At 31.3% G+C, this 18079-nt stretch overlaps 2 protein-coding genes across 22 annotated transcripts in view; both read right to left on the bottom strand.

The window, feature by feature from the left end:
- Positions 1-439: 439 nt before the first annotated feature.
- Positions 440-748, bottom strand: LOC107965470 (the record flags this gene model as incomplete). The annotated part of the gene is made up of 1 exon (XM_016915994.2): positions 440-748. A coding segment is annotated over one exon (309 nt), but the record flags the coding sequence as incomplete, so codon positions are not given.
- The window catches only part of LOC409711 (kazrin), a 162383-nt gene continuing 144920 nt past the window's right edge, over positions 617-18079 (bottom strand). For 6 of the 21 annotated variants that reach the window (XM_026444916.1, XM_026444918.1, XM_016916332.2 and 3 more), the window contains 10 exons: positions 16936-17025; positions 14569-14785; positions 13860-14148; positions 12752-13099; positions 11997-12120; positions 11696-11840; positions 8076-8265; positions 5910-5936; positions 2936-2956; positions 617-982 (listed from right to left, as the gene is read on the bottom strand). In XM_026444916.1, coding sequence (XP_026300701.1) covers positions 749-982; positions 2936-2956; positions 5910-5936; positions 8076-8265; positions 11696-11840; positions 11997-12120; positions 12752-13099; positions 13860-14148; positions 14569-14785; positions 16936-17025 — 1685 coding nt within the window. In that variant the 3' untranslated portion in view covers positions 617-748. Of the gene's footprint in view, positions 983-2935; positions 2957-5909; positions 6126-8013; positions 8266-11695; positions 11841-11996; positions 12121-12751; positions 13100-13859; positions 14149-14568; positions 14786-16935; positions 17026-18079 lie in introns of those variants that run through there. The other 15 variants (XM_026444913.1, XM_026444915.1, XM_016916334.2 and 12 more) reach the window with 14 other exon arrangements.

Raw genomic sequence — 18079 nt, 5'->3', positions numbered from 1 at the left:
ATATGAATTCTCTTTTAATCGAATTAGAGATTTCGAATGATTTAAGGGAATTGTTGCAATATCTTATCGTATATATATATATATATATAATTTAATATTAAAATACATTATAAATAATACGTATCGTACAAAGTTTCATGAGTCAAGTTACAAATATAATAACACAATAACAAGACAAATCTCAAGAAAAATCATCGAAAATGTACATCAATTATCCCTCTTATAAATCATAAAACCATCGATTCATTGGTGAAAGAGTTAAGAATTCCATCATCCAACAATCCCAGTTCTCGTTCCAAGCTAAATCACAGCTCAGGCAACACCCGATTTGTCACCAACGAAAGAAACACGGTAAATAAATAACGCCGTTGGAAACGAGATCGTCGCGAATCGTCATCGTACAATAACACGCCACCTCTGTGTACATTGTCGAAGCCAGCTAAGCCAGATAAGTCCTGGGGCTCGGCTTTGGATTGCCGGAATCGTCTTTCGTGGTGCACGACCAGGCTTCCTCGGCCAAGCTTCCGTATCTTTGAACACCAGGGAACGGCGGCCCGGTGCTTTGAGGCGAGTAATAGCCGCCCTTCAACTGATAATAATTACCAGTCTGTTGATATTGGTATTGGTCGCCGTGTAGAACGTTGCTGTATCCGGAATACGAGCCGTATTGCGAGGAGGAGTACGACGAGGAGTACCCTCGCTCGCTCAAGCTTCTATAAGGCCCCGAATGTTGGGGCCTACCCTCCTGTCAAACGGGGGTGCTCACTGCCGCGCTCGTTATATAGTCGATGTCCCCTATGCTCTTCACCCTACGGTGTCTCTTGTTGCCCGTGATGGGTCTGGGCGGCAGTTGCGGGGGTGGCGGTGAGTTGCTCCTGGCGCTGCTCATGTACTGGCTGGCGAGGCTTCCGGTGTCCGACGAAGACGATGGCGAGGCCTTTTCGCTCCTGGGACGTAGACCGAAGGCTCTGCTCAACGATCCCTGTTGATAGAAGTGAATTCGTTGAATCAGTTGGTTGAACGTTTCCAATTTTTTACGGTGGCCTCCATCTTTAACGTAACATGGGAAATACGGTAGGTCTCATATATATTTGAATTTTTGACTGTAATTCCTGGACAATATTGAAAATTTTTGAAATATAAAGGTTTCCATTCATAGATCAATTTTTGAACTATTTACATGTAACAGAAATTTTATTGATTTCTAAGAAAATCAAATTTAATTCAATTTAAAAGATATATCGTTTGTAATAATAATAAAATACGAATGGAGAGATTTTAATATTTAGATTAATAGAGGATTAAATTTTTTTTACAGTGATAAACAGAAAACATTAAGAAAACGTTTAGAAAATTTTTCATTCACAAATGGAAATTATTATTTCTTTTTCTGTAATTTGAAATTATATTTTCTTTTTTAAAAATTTTTTCTTTCTATTCTATTAAATATATATAGAATTTTTCAATTATGTTTAGGAATTACTAGAGAAATTTTCCAACTATGCTGATATAGAGGCCTACTATATTTCGAAAGATCAGTGGATCTCGACTTCCTCGAGGGGACGATGCTACGAGCAAACGAGCTATTGAGGTGTTCAAGATGCCGGGTCTGTGAAATTTGAGAATAGAAGAATTGTATGGAAAAATGATTGTTTGTAGCTGAATTGGTTGAGTCTGCAGTTTCGAAATGTTTCGAAACTAGATTTTTTTTCATAACTCTTCGTTTTTTTCAAAAGAGATTCGAGAATTCTTGTTGTTTTACGTAAGTTTCGAAACAGTTTCGTTGGAAAAAGGTAAAGAGGGAATGAGGGATGATTGAGTGCGATCAGAAGCTAGGGATGCATGTGCAACGATAAAGTAAACAAAAAAGTTTCTACTTTTTATTATTCTAATTTTTTTTTTTTTTTAAATTGCTCGACTAATTTATCGAATAACATAAGTCATCACGATCTTGCAAGGTTGAAAGGCTAATAATAATTCATCACACTAAAAAATTCATCTCGACAATCGGTCATTCATTCATTGAAAAAAGGATAACTAAAGAAAGATTAAGAGAATTAAAGAAATGATTATAATTTTCTAAAAAGGAGAGAAAAGAAAACAAGCAATGAAAATTAAAAGTATCTTGCATGTAATGAAAAACGTTAAAGAAGAATTAATCAAAAATTGGCTAATGAGGAAAATGTAATTATTGTGAAAAATTTTCGACTATCTATCTTATTGATCTTATAATAGTAATTAAATAAATAAATATATTTTTTGAACATTTCTTTATATATTATATAACGAAAATTATTTTGGAAACTGTAATAAAGAAAATTAATAAAGGAAAAAAAGTTAAAAATTGAAATTACTTTTTTGATATACTAGAAAAATAATAACATAAAATATGAAATAAAATTATTAAAAAGGAAAAAAAATTAATATAATATTTTAATTATTTTAAATTAATTAATAATTTTTTAAAGTTTTTTTTTTATTTTAGATAAAAAATATTTCAAGATATAGAATTAAATGACATTATATATGTCTTCATTCATTTAAAAATAAGATATAGAAATAAATAGTTTTTTTTATAATAATTAAAAATGTTTATTCTCATATAAATACTTAAAATATTCATACTTATACATTTTTTTATTCCATAAAACTTTATAAAGTTATTCTTTACAATTCGACTAAATTAATTTAACAAAAATTTTTGCTATTTCTACTTATTAATAATAAAATTTCAATAATTTATATCATATTTATTAAATAGCCTGATTAGCCAATTTTAATGTGATTATATTTGTAAAAAATTCTAAAAAAAAAAAGAGAGACAATTTAAAATCGATAATCACAACTACGAAATAATTCATAAAGGGAGAAGATTGCAAGAAAAGAATGAAAAAAGTATCAGTCATATACGCAAGTAGATTATAGACAGGCATACCTGTGAGCTCTTCCACGACAACTAGTAAAGGACGAAACAAGGCGGATTAAGAACCCACATCGTGAATTCCACATTGAAATCATCAGTTTATATTTACACAATAGCTCGTCATTGTTATAATTAATTATCTTTAAATTGCTAAAAATTCGAGCATTCGTACGCTTTGCCTTTCGTATCCTGTTTTTTTTCTTTCTTTCTTTCTTTCTCTCTTTCTCTCTCTCTCTCTCTCTCTCTCTCTCTCTCTCTCTCTCTCTCTCTCACCCCTTTTTTTATTTACTACAATAATCAACCTTTAAAAACAGGACACTCTGGTTAACATACATGAAAAAGGAGAATGTGATAATCGATAATCGTTGCTTTTGTATGTACAGTGTATACAATATGGCGGCGATGTATCAGCCTTTAAAAGAAAATTTATTATATAATTGTTAATTGATAATTAAGAGTCGGCAAACTACACTTTGCATCGTAGTTCATCGAACATTTCTAACTAAAATAAAATTACAAATAATAATTATTTAAATAAAAATGGAAGAAAAATTAAACTCAAATTTTTGACGCAATTCTATCCTTACTTTTATGGAACATTATATATAATTGATGAATTATTTTTAATTAAGATAAAAATAAAAATGTTAAATTATACGATAAATTATTATTATTTGATTTTTATCATAAAAATAAACATAGAATATAAATTAAAATAAAATATTTAAAAATTAATTAATTTAATTTTACAAATCATTCGCGATCAGTTGAAAATATAAATTAAATTATTATTTTCGATCGATCGAATTTTTCAAAAGAATGAGAGATTAAGATTAAAAAAAAAAAAGAAAAAAATTGCATTTCTTCTGAGATTCGATGAATTACGATAAAATATGTTCAATATATAGTTCGTATATATATATTCATTAAATTTGACTAGATTAAGCTCATCTTTTGCGAATTTCCACGATGACGTGCTATAATATAATTAATTCGCTGCATTCGTATTCGAAGAGAATCGTCAACGATAGTTTACAAGTTTTATAAAGATGGATAACTAAAAGTACAAGGGTCGACTGTTTTGCGTAATTCCTACAAATGCAGGCGATACGATTACGCTCGCACCCCTGAATCAATCAGTCTTTTTCTTTTTTTTTTTTTTTTTTTTTTGAAGAACAATTCCAAATTATGTCGAAATCGAAAAAGAAACAAAGTTTATCTCTCAGGCTCGTCGGACTGACGACGAAAATTTTCCACGAATTTTCATTTAATTCTTTTCGTATATCACATCCCCGCAAGAAAATATTTAGTTTTTATTTAGTTTAGTTTTTAGAAAAGCAAAAATAATATAATATAACATATTTTTTAGAGATTATTCTGAGCAATGTATGTTATACAAAGTGTTAATATATTCATGAAAAGGTTGATCCATTTCGCTTCTAAATTCTTAATAAATAAACCTCAATTGGAATTTTTATTTTGAGTCCTAGAATTGATACTTTAAAAAAGTTATTTTACGAATATTATACATATATTCATGAATTAATTCTTTTTTCTCGAAATATGAAAGTGATATAAATTATAAATAACCAAATATTACTCGAGTTGTTTAATTTTTAATAATATTTATTTCCAATTATGTTCTATACTGATGTTATAATATTGATTTACGAAATAATTAATATCAGACACGTAACTTTTCTCAATGATGTACATGATTTCTTTGTCGTCATCAATGTAAAATCAGAATAAAATATTTCGGAATATCTTGAAAACGAATTAAGCCATGATAATATGACATCTTTCACTCAAAATGATCCCTTAAATATGTTGGTAAAATTTATTGATTTTTATCTGAATATCCTATATATGAAACATGCAATTCTATTCAGTTTCTATCGAATTATTTAATTCTTAAATGATTAAGAATTAAATTAAACAAAGCATTAAATTTTTTTTTTAGAATTGATCAGTAATTCGTATTACTGTAATTCGTATTATTAAACAAAATTAAAATATTATCTTAAATATTGAATTGAGATTAAGTTAAATCGTACTTTAATGGGTCAGAAGATATTTCACGCGATGAGATGAAATGAGAATTGAAGATTTTAGTTTGGTCAAATGGACAATTCTCTTGTGGAAGTGTGATATGATGGCGACCATTACGTACGAATTGTTGTAATGCCGCGTACTCATTTACTCGTATTTTCGAAGTCCGTACGATCGAGGTCGAGATCCATGAGAATCGTCTAAATCTCAGCCGAGTGTCCAATTAATCATAACATCATGGATCGAAATCCAAACGAGCATTACAACATTATTTGAATGGATTGTCGCAAATTTTTTTTTTTTTCTTTTCAGACACTTCGCCAAAATCCAGACATTTGAAATTTTACGAGGAGACATCCGAGAGGGCGCGAAAGATGCCTCCTCGTATTGAAGAATGCTCAAAGACATGTGCATGAATATCTACTATGCTCTCGATAAAAATCTGGAACGTGTAAGATCGCGATGAATTGCTTCAGTGAACGAAAGTATTTATTCGAAGTATCATCCATTAGAATATTTTTGAATTTTCAATAATTGTATATCCGAAAAATAAATTCTATTTTATTAACAGAATATTTTTAAATTAAACTACGCAATAGCAATCATCGTTTCCTTTACTCCTTCCTTCACATAGCTGCTCTCTCGAAGCTTCCTCGTATTTATATTAACTTTTCATAATTTCAAACTTGATGTATAAATAAAAAAAAAAGAAGGATGATCGTAAGAAACGTATAATTTCTTATATAAGCAATCAAAAGAGGAAACTTCGAAGGGGTAAATGAACGCAACCTGAATCGGGTCATCAAACTCATCATTAAGGGGCCTATATGACGATATATTGATGTACACACAAACGTGGCGAAAGAAACGATGAATTGATACAGATCTAGATACACATATACGTATATAATGAATATATACATATATACCGAACCTTTTTCAAGTAAAGAAGACTGCAGGTCTGCGACGATCCACAGGATGCAGGGACAATGATTAACGTTAGGTTAAGCACATAGCTCACAGCTTTTAACCCTTATCGTATGTTTAAGAATCGGTCACACTTGTAGCTATAGAATAGTCTCTATTTTTTTTTTTTTTTCTGGATCCTTCATTTCGAAATCGTTAATCCTTGGTTCACGTGGAAGAACGACTAGAAATTTAATATACATATTTTCCTTTTTTATTTTCTCACTGGATCTCTTCGTGTTGCAATAACGACGAGCTTCGTGGTTTTTTTTTTTTGGAAAATAGCCAATAATGAATAAAGCTTGATGCTTGCGTGATATTTAGCCGTTAATAAAAAAGTGATGTTCTTCTGGGCAGCTTTGTTGGTATAGCTATTCGAGATATATATATATATGTATTATATATATATATATTCCCTTGCGTCTATATCTACAAAGTGTACGCTACTTTCGATAAGGATTAAAGTTTTATTCGAGGTAATAATATCGAGAAAGGGAACTTTTGTTTTTTTTTTTTTTCTTTTTTTTTTTTTTATCTGGTGGAAAATACTGCGCGAGCGTCCTTAACTAAAGCGATGCCATGCAATCGTGCTAATGAGAAAATCAAACGAATAAAGAAGTCGATATATGTATATATATATATATATATACACAAACGAAACGATGAGAAATTAATACGATGATAATTTAGAAATGTGTATGAAAATTCTTAATCAGCAGTGGCTCGATTTATGTTATGGAATATCAAAAAAGAAAAATATCAAATAATTTAAATAATAAATATACAAATTTGATAAAATCGATTCGAACAACTGCTGTAAAAATGATCATTACGTAATATTTGTCAATGATGGCTCTCAAAATGTACTTTGTTTCACTATTTCTTCAAAATTTATTTTATTATATGTAACGATTTTAATTAATTAATATATTATCGAACATTGTCGAAAGTCATCCATGACTGTAATAATAATAATAATGATAATAATAATAATAATAATAAATAATAATAATAAATAATAATAAAGATGATGATGATTACGATACGCCTTTCAAAGCAGATCGCTTTTAATCGAATTGTTTAATTTATAATTCTTTTGTAATATCAAAGTATATGAATATTCCCTAATTAAAATATTATTCAATGTTATATAAAATTTTTACAACGTTAATAATATATAGAAACATCATCACGAATAATATTGTTTTAAAAATAAATGCATTTATCAAGAGTTATTTTCTAAAAATATTAATAAATATGTATTGAATCTACAATTAATTTAAATTTACTAAATACTTCGAAGTTATTAACTCGAATCAAATCATATAAATTGCAAATCTTTCTCTTTAAAAAAATGTCCTTTGTTTCATTTCGATACGATTTTTCGTTTCCAAGATATCATTGTTCAAAGCGAATAATATTTTTTCGTTATCTCTCTCACTCTTATACACGGCGCTGACCTATCCAAGCTCCGCGAGCATATACTATACACATAGCGATTAAATAAACAGTGAGTCAGCGTTTTCTTTTACTATTACTACTAGTTGTACGTATTTCTAAGGAAGAAATGTAGGTTATCGCGCCATTCATTACTTCTTTTCACTTCGGAGCGATTCTTAAAAATCAAATAACTCAAGTTCTTGAATTGAGTCATCAAATTTGCCAAAGCAAATAGCATGCTTTTATATACTCAAACTATTCTATTCTAAAATAATATAATTTCTTATCGAACGAAAACAAAAGATATCTCGTGTTTTCTTACTTACTGTATACAGTGAATCTATATTTAAAATATAAATCAAAGAATTAAAAAGCAAAAAAGAAAGAAAGAATCAAAGAAATTTGTTTCGATTAAATCACTCGATCCTCCTCTTACGCAACGTATCTGTTATTTTTCTAACAGCAATGTAAGGAAACAACAACAAATGAATAAAAAAAGAAACTGATTAAAAAGATAGGAAAAGATAAAAAAACGCGTCCTGCAATTAGCGATCTGCAAAGAAAACGAATCGTGTCCTGCATCAGCTCGAGGAAGAATGCAAGGAGAAAAAAATAAACGGTAATAAAAATACCACCGAGTTCCCGGTGCAGTGGTGAATGGACCAGGTGTCTTTGAATCTATACGGTACGTTACCCTGAGGCTGGATCTGCGTCTATCGACCGTGCCCGAGTGATTGGCCGTCATGTGTAGGGCGGACAGGGAGCTCTGATGATGCTGAAGGTGCAGCGCCCTGCTTCCACGACCGAGGCTACCACCCGCGCTCACTGTGCTCATAGGACGGCCACCTCCGGTGCTGTTCCTCGGGACCACCTCCAGCTGACTTCTACACACACGCACACCACGCGTTCATGCACGCCTTTCTGCGTACCACGCATCCTGAACCCGCTTATATGCACACACCTTGGCGACACCGCGGACACACACACGTTCGGCACGTTTTGCAGCGAACCTCTCTCCCATATTTTCATCTTTGTCTTATTTTATTTTATTCTTATTTCTTTTCTATCGTTCTTTCGTACGCGCTTCGTACGTAATAACGCTTGACTTTTCTCTTTTCTTGTTTCTCTGAGCACAAAGGAGTGTGAAGCTATGGGAAGAAGAGGTGTGATTTGCGTGATTTCGTTTAACACGTTCCACTGAGCTATGAAACTGAGATTATTATGGGAACGAGATGTTTTATTAGTAACGAATAGAAGTATTCTTTTCTTGAATCAAGAAAATTGTAATTTTGCATATTTGTTAGTTTGTATGTAGCTATAAGAAGCTTATTCAGAAGTTATATGATAGGTGAAGAGATTAGATGAGTTTGATGCATTTGTTTTAATCTCTGAAATTACTTGATATTCGAAAAAAGCATAAAATATTCAAAATATAGTATTATGATATTTAAAAAAAAGAGGAAATTCTTTTTTTTTTAAACGTGAAACGTGTTAATATTTGGCAAGAATAAGTTGTAAAAATTTGGAAATAATGTATAATAAAAGATATTCTGAAAAGAGGTACGGAGTTGTTATCTATAAAATTTGGTAGAAGAAGAAGTATAACTAGTTTTTAGCGGATGTGAAGAAATTTCGTATTTCTCTTGTATTTGTGGAAAGGGCGGGACTTGGTATTCTAAGAAAATTGAGTCAAAGTTTGCGACAATCCAATAACAAGTCCTTTTTTCATAAAGTGAAAAACTTTACTATGGCGGGAACGGTGCGAGGGGGGGGAAAAAACGTGAAAGTTAACTCTGAAACTCTTGTCTTGGCACACAAAATATATCGTGATCAACATCGTGGATGGATATAGTTGGCATAATTGAACAGTGGCTCGCTGCAAGTGCTCGACAATAGAGAACGAGATATGTATCATAATGAATATCTAGTTACAACATAAATATACATACACAAGCATTTTGTGCACCATCGATATATAAGAATGTATATAATGGATACGCAGCAGGGTCGTTCACGAGGGATCGACCGAGGCGCGTTGCTGGTCGGTCGATTGGAATAAACACCGAACAATCAAAAAATGTAAATATCAAATTAGAAAAAGATGAAAGGAACCATAATGCATTACTGGTGTAATCCGTGACAATTCCATCAACCCCTTTTTTTAAACTTTACCCCCCATCCACTTCTTACTTCAAATAAGAAAACTTCAAGAGAAATTGGATTGGAGTTTATTTTTACTAAAAATACATTTTGAAAATCTCTTGATACTGATATTTAATAAAATTCCAAGTAATCGACAGAGATTGTACAATTGGAAGAGCAAGAGTCCAGGTTAAGAAGAAGTCTAAACTCTTCAACTTTCTACAACATCTTTGGAAGCAATCTTTAAATATCCTAAAGAATTAAGAATAGCTTAGCCATGAATTACACCAGAAATTACTAATATTAACTGTGTGCTGTACATAGCGCAGTGCAGTGCAGGCAGCAGCTGTGGGCTACGGCTCAGCTATGAGAGACATTACCGATGGATCCGCGATCGAGTGGACTGCAGACCCAGCGAATCGCTGCGGTGCCGAGTACAATGTTATTATCAATAAGAAGAATTCCATCGAGTATATTGCATATGTTTGTATATGTACATTATGTCGAGATTGTACTGTACTGTATATACGTGTGTGTATTCCCGATATATCCAAGTATGGCGTGTGTATTACGGATGAGTACTTACTATACTAGGAACCCAGTCGTAAGCGATCTCGACCGGATCGTTCATTTTATATAGGATATTTCGCCTAAAGGGGTCGAGATTGCTTGGACTGGAAATGCACGTTTACCTCTTTTATATAGCTCTTTTTTTTCTCTCTCTCTCTCTCTCTTTTTTATCTTTAACGTGTGTTTGCAACATCGTCATGTCAGTGCTCGTCCCCTACTCGAATCTCTCCTAATGTCTTTATGATATGTATTAACGTCCAAATATGTCGAGTCTGAATGTCGAAACGAACAGTTACCAATAATCTTAATTCTAAGCTAATGCAAAATGATTCTAAGAATTGGAGCAAGCTTGTCGTATTCCAGAATTGGAAACATTGTATCAAGATTAAAATAAGATTATAAAATGCTTGACCCCAATTTTTAGAATATCTTTCTCTTTATATGTATAAAGTAAATATATTTTTGAGGAATAACCGAATTTTTATAAGGTAAATCTTAGAATCGTGATTTAATCTTACTTATCTTGTGCACATCTTGATTATTTACAATATCTCGATAATTGTTGTAATGTTCTATTAAAAAAAATGCTTCGACTGGAAGCTGAAATTCTTAATATCCTAACCCTAATGATACTAATGCAAATTACTTTTTTTTTAAGCTCGCCCGTTACTATGTACAATCCTCGAAGATAGGAAGTTTATATCATATCGATTAAACTATAATAGTCCTTTTCGAACGTGAACATCAACGAGTATATTAAATCGGTAGAAACCCTGAAAATGTGAGGCCTGAAATCGAGTCGACTTTCGTATATGTATAATAACAACAGTTTCTTTTTTAAAGCTAATCGTTACTTTGCAAAACACATGAATATTATTATTCCCGCGATTATTATTATTTCAATGCTTCTTAACGAACGTTTTCTCACTCTTTGGTTAACCAAAATTTATCCAAGATTAGAGAAATAACGTTACGTAGGTACTCGCGTTTTGATCGTCTCTATGCGTATAAACGTGTACTAACTATTCCGTATAGATAATTGACAATATTTCAGCGATAATTCCTAAATTATCTTCTATTTTTCCGTTAGATAGAAAATGATCCACGAGATCCTCTAAACATCCTATCATTTATCAAGCGAAATTTCGATTTAATCGATGCACTTCATCTCTACGAAGCGACTTCATCTCTAAAATATACTGGCAAGCTGCGATATTAGATTGTCAAAGACGTATATTTTTTTCTCGATTCTGAAAGAGGGAGCATTCGCAGAATGTCAAAGAATTTCTACAATTTTACATCTTCTATATCGAATTGATCGAATTAATTAATTATTTCTTTCACTGTCAATGTCGTCCGGTTTACTCTGATTTGAATGTGATTATAACGACAGTGAAGTATTATGTTAGCGTGAGCTGAGTGCTTGAATAGAGCAACCTGTCGAGGGAAAATAAAGAATAATTAATTGAAATGAGAGCACGAAGACGAGGATGAATCGTGTTTATCGACGTCGATCTCGTTTGCCGAACGAGGGACGACGTTTATTATGTCGATTAGTGAGCGTTGTCCAATGTGGCCTCTGGATGATAGTAGACTGAGTACCTTGCTGGAACGACGAGGGCTTCCAATTCGGCGGTGAGGTGTCGTCTGATCATCTGTTTAGCTGGTGGTATACCCAGGGCTGTGGCCATGGTATCGCCGGTGAAGGATGGTTCTAACACGACCAGAGCACCGTGCACACCCGAATCTGTATCGTTAAAGTAAAGTATTCTCTTAATACTTTTGCTTTTATCAAGATTTTTTTATTACTTAAATCTAGAGGAAAAATTTTGTCTGAGAAATCAAGAGGATTTTATGTTTCATATGTTTGTGATATTTGTGAAAAGATTTGTTGGAAGGCTACCTTTTAAATTCTCAGCATATTCAGTCAGATCAATATTCCTCGCCCACCGAATGAACCTTTGGTTCGTCCAAACCAGAGGATCCGTATCCACTTGCTCGCACTGGTGTCTTCTAACTGCGAGTGCCTATTATAAAAATACAAAGTGTTTCTTATTATATTATCTGTTTGAATAGAAATAATTTTGAATAAAATAATCTTGAATTAATAATTTTTAATTATTGATAATGAATTTATAGTTATTTTTCATAATATAAAAGATTTTCTTAAAATTAACATCAACATTATTATTTTACAATAAATTTGCAAGTAATCATAGAATTGCAAATAAATTTACTTTACATTACGAAGTGTTTCTTATTATATTATCTGTTTGAATAGAAATAATTTTGAATAAAATAATCTTGAATTAATAATTCTAAATCAATCTTAAATTCTAAGGTTAATAGATAATATATGTTACAAATAATTCATTTAATTATTGATAATGAATTTATAGTTATTTTTCATAATATAAAAGATTTCTATAAATTAACATCATTATTATTTTACAATAAATTTGCAAGTAATCATAGAATTGCAAATAAATTTATTTTTCAAAATAGAAATTAGTATCTATTATTACAAAGAACTTTGTACATTAGGATAAGCAGAAAATTTATTTTCTAAGGAAACACAGTTTTTAAAACATTTTTAAGCTCTTTTTCTCCAAAAAGAATTTTAAATCAATTGAATTACTTAAATGTATTCGTTCTCACCTGACGATCGTAGTTCAGCATTCGCAACAGATGAATTCCGTGCACGATACTGGCCTGATGAAATTTCCTGGTCACCCCGAGCAACTTCTCAAGTTCCTTTTTACTCAGATGATCGAGCATCCGTGCGTCCACCATATTAGTCGCGAAACTTTCGGAATATTGAGCGAGTCCAAGGTCAGGCAACCATTCCGAGCTGACCCAAGTGTGACCCAATTGAGCAATGCACGGGTATCGAACGAGACTCGGATGTCGATGCTCCTCGATGGCTAAACGAAGCTTCTTCCTGTGAAGGGGATGTGTCACTCCGAGACCGGCTTCTAATTCTGCGTCGCTTAGCTCCAGCAAAACCTGGAAAGAATATATCATAATTAGAGAAATTATCAGCGTATAATTAATTTTTAACGATTTTATTCAATATTTTATGTTAACTTAGCTAGTCTTTCAGATACATTAAAGAATTTTGTAAGAAAAGACACTTTTTTATTATTATGTATTTTTATTTATTACAATTATAATACAATGATTTTTTGATAAATTGGTATTATTTACCTAAAAAAAATGAATAGAGAATTTATCATATTGATTGTCTATTCATGAATATAAAAAGTCCTATTTCAAAATTCGATACATTTAAATTACTACTTTATTTTACTTTACTTTTTATTATTTATATTAGAAAAGAAATATCTGATGTAGTTATTTATATTCTGTTTGTTTGAAATATATAGAAAAATGTGAGATATGAGAAATAAATATTTGGATAAAAATCCACAATCTATTTTACTAAAGAATAATTAAAAAAGGCTACAAGTTTCTTCAATATTAGATATTCAATTCAATCCATCAATTCATGTATATTATAAATTATATAAAATATTATAATATATAATATATATAATATTATATTATTAATATTATATAATATATTATAATATTATAAAATTTATAATAAACTCCAAAAGTTTTATTGATTTTCAATTACAAACACGTTATTCTTGGAGCAACAGAGCATATCTTACTTATATCTTTTTTATTCAGGACGCAAGAAATGTCTCGTTCGATTTACAGAATTGCAATCAATTTTTCATTGCTCTGAGAGCCCACTCACCTTGCCAGATTTAACGTTTTCAGCGCATCGCGGGCCATACTGTGGCATACCAAGGGCAACCTCTAACCAAGCCAACACAGTCGGTGCCCTCCATCGTTCCATGGGCACGGATGCGGCTTCTCTGAGCAAACGAAGCTTCTCCGCGTAGCCTTCCTCCGTGAGCGGTGACCATGATCTGTAGGGGTCGAAGCCGTCAGAGCCCTCGTTACTTCCGCTTCCGCCGCTCGAGTTGTTCGCTGCCTTTCGATGCCGCGTACGTGCGAACACTCTGAAAATCGAGACGAAGAAACTGTCCTTGAGCTAAGAAGATGCTATACACTTCTGTGAAAGCACTAATATTCGTCTATGTATAATGAATCCTCGAGAAGATAAAATTAGAACAGAAGGTTTTTCTTAACGTGATAATAATTTAGAGAAATTGTAAATTATGTTTGGAACGAGTCTTATATAACTGGTCTATTAGAGAATTGAGAAATGCTTCTTAGTAAAATTTTAATGGATAATTTAAAAGAGATTGTTAAAATGATAATGAAACCGTTTAATTTATTAATAGACTGGTTACAATTATTTTATTCTTTTTAAAAATAATTTCCTTATTAAACGGATAAAATCGCGAATTAATTCGTGTAAATTCAAAGATGATTGACATGGTTGGGAAGATATGTTAATCCCGTCGAACCGATGCATTATGGCAAATGCAGTCACTCACCTCGAAATAGAGCCCCAAGTGCCTCCACGAGTGGCAGAGGAGCGTGAATGGGCGGCAGGTGCCGCGACAGGTGTGTTTTGCTTGTTTCTCCTCGGCTCTGATTCCAACGGGCTTGACAACTGTTCCACCGATCGCGATAACGAGGAATTGTCCATAGACCTCGAGAAAGCGTTGAGAGGCGACAACGTTGGGCTGCAATCCTTTGGCGTTGTAGCTGCTAAAAAATATAATATCAACGATATATATATAAAGCAATAGATTAAATTTCATCTTGATGAATTCCTTTCTTTGAATATAGACGAGATATATATTCATATATATTTGAATATAAGAATATTGCTATTTATTTTAACATGATAATGTTAATGTGAATGTACAGAATTTTAATGTATCTGTGAGGATCCATATACTTGTGGAGGAACGAGTCTAAAAGCCAAAATAAACGCAAAAGTTGGTAGAGGTTCATTTATTAAATTATAAGCAATTAGAGAGAGGCTGAGATAGAACGAGATCTTTCTGTCTCTCTCGCACTCTATCTCGTTCCCTCTTCATTTAAAGCAAATTGCTTAATTAATAAATTAATTAATAAACCTCAATTTTTGTATTCTGATACTTTTGTTTTTACTATCGATTTGAAAAGTGTCTCAAATATATATTAATTTTGTATTATTATATTTGGATCACTTAATTATAGATTCAATATATTATTCAATCGTGAAAACGATTATTTTAAGACACCACCTTTTTTTAAAACTTGAAGAATAAAGATAAAATATAAATCAGATTAGAAAGGTTAAAGACTTCCAAATCTTTGAATTATATTTTGTCTCTGTTTCTCGAATATTAGCAGAAAGTGGAAAAAAAAAATATCCTCTCGAAACAAAATTATTAAATCTTTCTTCTTATCTCTTCATCCTTATTTTTTTTTCAATTTCTTCTGACATGAAAATCATTACTTTAATCCTTCGAAATTTAACGATCAAAAATGACTCAGCCATCACTCAGACAATGAGAATTAACAGGCATACTTGTAGCAACTTTCCCACGAATTTTCCTTTCGTATGCACTTGACAACATTCGATGCAACGTAAAGAACACACAGCGTACCGAGAATATTGTACAATATTTCTGCACGCAGAAGCAGAGTGAAAATTTCGTTGGTATCTCGCTTCATCGTCGAGGCAGACCGTTTTCAGAGCTTAGATGTTCGTCGAGGCAGGACGAAGGGTCTTTGATGAGATTACGATGAAAGTTTAGAGGAGGAGTTTCAGGAAACGGAGTGAAATGAAACTAAATTGTAATCGAATCAGCGGAAAGCGAGCCTAATTTTCCACCATTAAATATAAGTGGAAAATATAAATGTATATGTATAAATATATATATATATATATACTGTTAACGATATCGCGTTGCAATTTTGATTTTGCAATGAACATTCTTGGCCAGCGTGTAGTATAATATCCGGATATTATGAAATATTTCTGACTGTTCCAATGTGCATGCGCATGCATCGCATCACACAACGCACAATTAACCGATTGTTAGAGCGAAACCACGACATAATGGACCTTTAATATTAATTGTTTGCCGGATTGAATGGATAAATAAACGAGCGACAGAGATTGCAATTCTTACGATCAATGACCATTACTTTCAAAGAATCTATGATTATGCATACACATATATACGTACCATGAATTGCAAAATTACTGCTTTAAAGAATTTTGCAATTCTCTTCGTGGAAGTTATTTTAAATAATCGACAATAATTTTCCTTTTTATAATACAATTTTTCATGAAATTGTTATTCATGTTTTTAAAATCTTTAGTACAGTAAATTAAATTAATTAAAATTAATTAAATTCTTTTTAATACTCATATTTGTTGTAGTTTCTCTTTTACAATGAATTTTATATATTTTCGAACTCTCTGAAGTACTGAAATTCTCTTAATTAAAAGAAATCAAATCTAATTTTCCTCAATATTCAAATCCATCTCGTATTCAATCCTGCTCCCTAACACAAATTTCAAAAGATCGTTTCAAGGAAGAAGCGTACATTCAAATCGTAAAAAAACAGAGCCGAATAAATAATCGAGAAAAAGAAGAAGAAGAAGAAGAAGAAAGAAAGAAACACAGTTTGCAGGATACTAGATATTTAGTATTAATAGACAAGAGGAGAAACACTGAGAAGAAGAGAGAAAAGAGAAGCAAAGGAATTCTTCAAAAGGTTCAAAGGGAAAAGAAAGAAAGAAAGAAAGAAAAAATACAAAAAGAGAGAGAGAAAGAGAGAGAGAGAAATAAAAGGAGGACGACGATGAAGATACGGATAGGAGACGACGATCAACGATTTATGTTTTGGACACTTACACTGGTATATGTGGGATGGTGCAATGGAGGAAACCACGGAGATGCTGTCCATGTCGAGGCCGCTTCCCTCGACCGTAATTGTCGGTGTGCCTGCGCGGAAATATATAAGTAAAAAAAAAAAAAAGTATTGCGTTCGAGATCGACATCACTTCTCCGTATTTTCTCTGTATTTTTATTCTTCTGGTACATGGAGTGTAAAAAGGGAAAATTGGAGAGGATTTAAACTTTCTAAAATCTCTGTTCATTAACATCCCTATTGTTTTTTGAACCCGAATAGAAAACGATTCGTCGTCTAAAATCTAAACTAAGATTGGATGAGAAATTAGAATAAATGGATTATGTATTGGATAAATAGACGAGATTAAATAGATTGTTTCTAAACTGGTTAAGAAAATTTGAAATAAATTTGTTAAGATTTTAGAGAATGATCTCTTAAAATTGCTTTTTTTGTTTGTTTTTTATGTTGCATATTTCGACTGTAGTGAGTGCATATACCTTGCAATTTTTAATAAATATCATTCAAATGTGTAATAATTTGATCAAAATAATTTTGTGCAGAGAATTTATTAAAATTAATTTTTCAAAGGTATTTTTCACTGGTGAGAAAAATAATTATTTGTCATCAAAGCTATGTCAAAGCTATGTTTTGATATAAAAAAGTTAACAAATAAATCTTTTTGTCAGACACAGAAATTTAAAAATATCAAAAAATCTATGTCAATGATTTGTAACAATTATAACAATGCATTAATAATAATATAATTAATATTTCACTTTCTGTTAAATAATATATCGATTGAGCTTAAACGATTATTAATTAATTGTACAACGAAGAGTATTTTTGAAATTTTATATCAATACAGATATACACAAGAAAAAATTATGATAAGTTTATTTTCCTTGATCTTTATAATATAACATGCAAAAAAATATTTTTCAAGTATAGAAATATCAATTTTTAAAAAATAAGTTTACAAAGTTTGGTAAAAATTCAATGAAATATATCAAAATTATATAAAAACATAATTTTAATAATATTTTCAAATTAAAACTTAAAAATTTTTTTATTTTAAATCTATAATAAAAGAATAATGAGAGTTACAATATCTATAAATTCTTTTATTACTTCCTTGTTTCAGAATTT

This window comes from Apis mellifera, linkage group LG14, assembly GCF_003254395.2.
Source record: "Apis mellifera strain DH4 linkage group LG14, Amel_HAv3.1, whole genome shotgun sequence".
NCBI classification, from domain to species: Eukaryota; Metazoa; Arthropoda; class Insecta; order Hymenoptera; family Apidae; genus Apis; species Apis mellifera.
Note: the sequence above shows the minus strand (reverse complement) of the source record. Positions and strands in the feature narration are given on the sequence as shown.